Genomic DNA, 3,095 nt, shown 5'->3' with positions numbered 1-3,095 from the left:
ATCAAAAGCAGAGCTCCCACAACTGGGGGGAAAGTGGCAGTAACTGCACAGCCCTCGCCAAGACTGGTCTTGCCCCGTGCTCTTGGCACACAGCCGGGTGAAAAAGAAGAAACAATGCACAAGCCAAGGGACAGATACTTACCCCGGCTCTAGCTTTAATGATGGTGATGGAATAACCCAACCTGACAACAAGGAAGGGAGAATAAAAGCTCACTGAAACCAATTCTTCCTTGCCATGACCTCAGGCAGCCATTGACACCTGTACATAGCCAAAATAAAATGCTGTTTTGCTGACCTGGGAATGCTTCACCTGGAATTGGTTAAGGTATAAGAGACAGCAAAAGATATGAGGCAGCCCCATGTCTCGGGGATTTTTGCTCATGCAGGTGTATGATTTATCTCCTCCCTGTAACAGTGACCTTTTTATTTTACTGGTAATAAACTCTGTAGTGTTACATGAACTATCCCAATACAGGCTGGAGCACCTCTCTTGTGAGAACAGGCTGAGAGAGCTGGGGCTGTTCAGCCTGGAGAAGAGAAGGCTCCAGGGAGATCTTATAGTGGCCTTCCAGTACCTGAAGGGGCTCCAGGAAGGGTGGGGAGGGACTTTGGCCAAGGACAGAAAGTGACAGAACAAGGGGTGATGGCTTAAAACTGGAAGAGGGGAGATTGAGATGAGATATTAGGAAGAAATTATTTCCTGTGAGGGTGGTGAGACACTGGCCCAGGTTGCCCAGAGAAGCTGTGGCTGCTCCTCCCTGGAAGTGTTGAAGGCCAGGCTGGATGAGGCTTTGAGCAACCTGGTCTAGTGGAAGGTGTCCCTGCTCATGGCAGGGGGGCTGGAACTAGAGGATCTTCCCACCCAGACCATGCTATGATTCTATGAACATTTCAAGGCAGGATAATCAATGTCCACCACAAAATCACTATTTTCCGTAAGACCTAATGACTCAACCCAGAGTTTTCCTGGGTTCAAATGGGATGTGGTATCTAAGGATGGGGATCATTTTAGACAGATCAAAGACAGACTCTCACCACAGTCTATATATGCAGCAGAACCACTGATACAGCTTAAAAAAGAAAAAAAAAAAATCTAGTTTTTACTTTTTGCCCTTGGCAGCAGTTTGTATTATAACCCAGTTGGCCACTGTTGTTTGGAATAGCTTGGAAAAGAGAGAGCCCCATCATCCCACACTCAGACCTAAAGAGCAACTGCAGGGTAAAAGGATGTCAAGCTTCCATAAGATTTTAGGATAATACAGGTTGGTCTCTATCCAACCTCCAGCTCAAAGCAGGGTCAGCTACCAGGTTGCTCACCCAGGTCATGAAAACACTGAAGGACGGATTCTGCACAGCCCCTCTGGGCAGCCTGCCTCACTGCTTGATTGTCCTCATGGTGAAAAAGTTGTGACAAAAGTACAGTCCATGCCAGGACCATTAGAAGGACACAAGCTCAAATCCCAGACTGGGAACTGCCACCCAGTCTCCAAAACCCGGTGTGTGGACCCGGTCCCTGCAGACTGGTGATGTCACCTCTCCCTGCCCGAAGGTGACAAGGTGACAGCTGCTCCTCTGCAGCAGGTTCCCACCTCAAGAAATAAGAGGCAGAGAGACCAAAGCCAGTTTCCTGAAGGCACGGAAGCAGCTCAGAAGCTTCTCCAGCAGCTCTGCATTTCACCACAAAGCCACGTCCTCCCTCTCCCTGCAAACTTCTCCAGAGTGAGTTTGGTATGAACCAACCCCTGCAAAAGCTGCACAGCAAAGGGAAGATCAAGCTGATTTCTCTCCTGCAATTTCTTATAAAAGCCAGTTGATGCATTTTGTCAAGTTCCCCTTGAAAACACATGAGCTTGCCATTATTGCTTGCAGCATGATTTTTAATAGTTTTCAGAGCTTGATTTTTACAGTTTTCAGGCTCAGAATCAAAGGAGACTCAGTGTCTCCAATGAGTTTTGCATTATGAGTCTGATTCACCACTAAACAGCATTTTTCTGCAGGCAGAATCCAGATCAAGTCAAACACCAACATTATCATAACCAGCACCACCACGCTGCTTCAAAAAACATATCCTAGCTCTACAGCATCCTAGGAGCTCAGGTCAGGGTGACACAGCCCCTGCCTTCATGAGGTCCATCTGCAGGGAGCATCACAACTGCTTTCACTGGTGCTTTCAGTTAACTCATACCACAGTGAGCCAGTCTGGAGAGCAGCACGGTTGCCTCCAGCAGCCAAAGGGAAGATCTTCTGAGTAAGTGTTTGGACAAGCAGAAAGCAAAGGAGGAAAACACTTACCTGAAAAGATGTAGGGATGCAGACAATCGTCAGGTTCTCCTGTTTAACCCGCTCAGCTGTAGGAAAAAAAGCAGAAGCTTTGGTTTTCTCATTGTAGGAGGACATACACGACACCAACTTTCACTTTAAGAAATCTCAGTGCAGAACAGCCCCTCTGAATCACTGCAATTACTTGCTTGGCTTGCAAATAACTCAGTCATGCTCAAAATGCAAACAGGTGCCACCCTGCATAGGCTAAGGCTCAGTTTCTACAGTCAGAAATGTTTAAACATCCAGCCTGGCTCAGCCCAGGACACCACAAGCCATTAACCTTTGTGTCTCCAGCAGCAGAGGAGCCTCATCAGCAAATCCTCACCTGGGAAATTAGCCCCACTCCCCTCTCTCACTCCATTAGACAGGTTTTTTGCTGTGTTCCTTGTAAACAGAGAGCTCCAGCAGCTGTCTGAAAGGTTTTCTGGCTTGTTGCCTTGGGGACATCACATTCATTTATTATAGAACATTTAAATATATGGCAGGGAAAGGACTAATAAAATACAGTATTCCATTAGATGGAAGAAAATATTTCCTCCCAGGTTAACCTCAAATGACTAAAATCTATTACTAAGGTATCATTAGGAACAAAATGCTATTTTAGTAGTAACAATACTTAGGCATAAGCCAACAGCCTGAGAATCAGCAAAAGCTCTTGCACCAGAGCAAGCACACAGGCTACACGCTTCAAGGCAACGTTGCTGCTGGAAGGACTAAAGATGCAATAGATGGGGCTGCATGTTTTTACAACCCATGTCCCAGTGCTAATGCAT

At 46.6% G+C, this 3,095-nt stretch overlaps 1 protein-coding gene across 1 annotated transcript in view; it reads right to left on the bottom strand.

The window, feature by feature from the left end:
* Positions 1 to 2,397, bottom strand: part of RPIA (ribose 5-phosphate isomerase A) — a gene marked incomplete at its 3' end in the record, with an annotated part of 7,219 nt that extends 4,822 nt beyond the window's left edge. The window contains exon 1 of the mRNA XM_010166184.1: positions 2,293 to 2,397. Coding sequence (XP_010164486.1) covers positions 2,293 to 2,397 — 105 coding nt within the window. The remainder of the gene's footprint in view (positions 1 to 2,292) is intronic.
* Positions 2,398 to 3,095: the final 698 nt, after the last annotated feature.

The sequence above is a fragment of the Antrostomus carolinensis genome, unplaced genomic scaffold (assembly GCF_000700745.2).
Source record: "Antrostomus carolinensis isolate BGI_N321 unplaced genomic scaffold, ASM70074v2 scaffold53914, whole genome shotgun sequence".
Lineage (NCBI taxonomy): Eukaryota > Metazoa > Chordata > Aves > Caprimulgiformes > Caprimulgidae > Antrostomus > Antrostomus carolinensis.
Note: the sequence above shows the minus strand (reverse complement) of the source record. Positions and strands in the feature narration are given on the sequence as shown.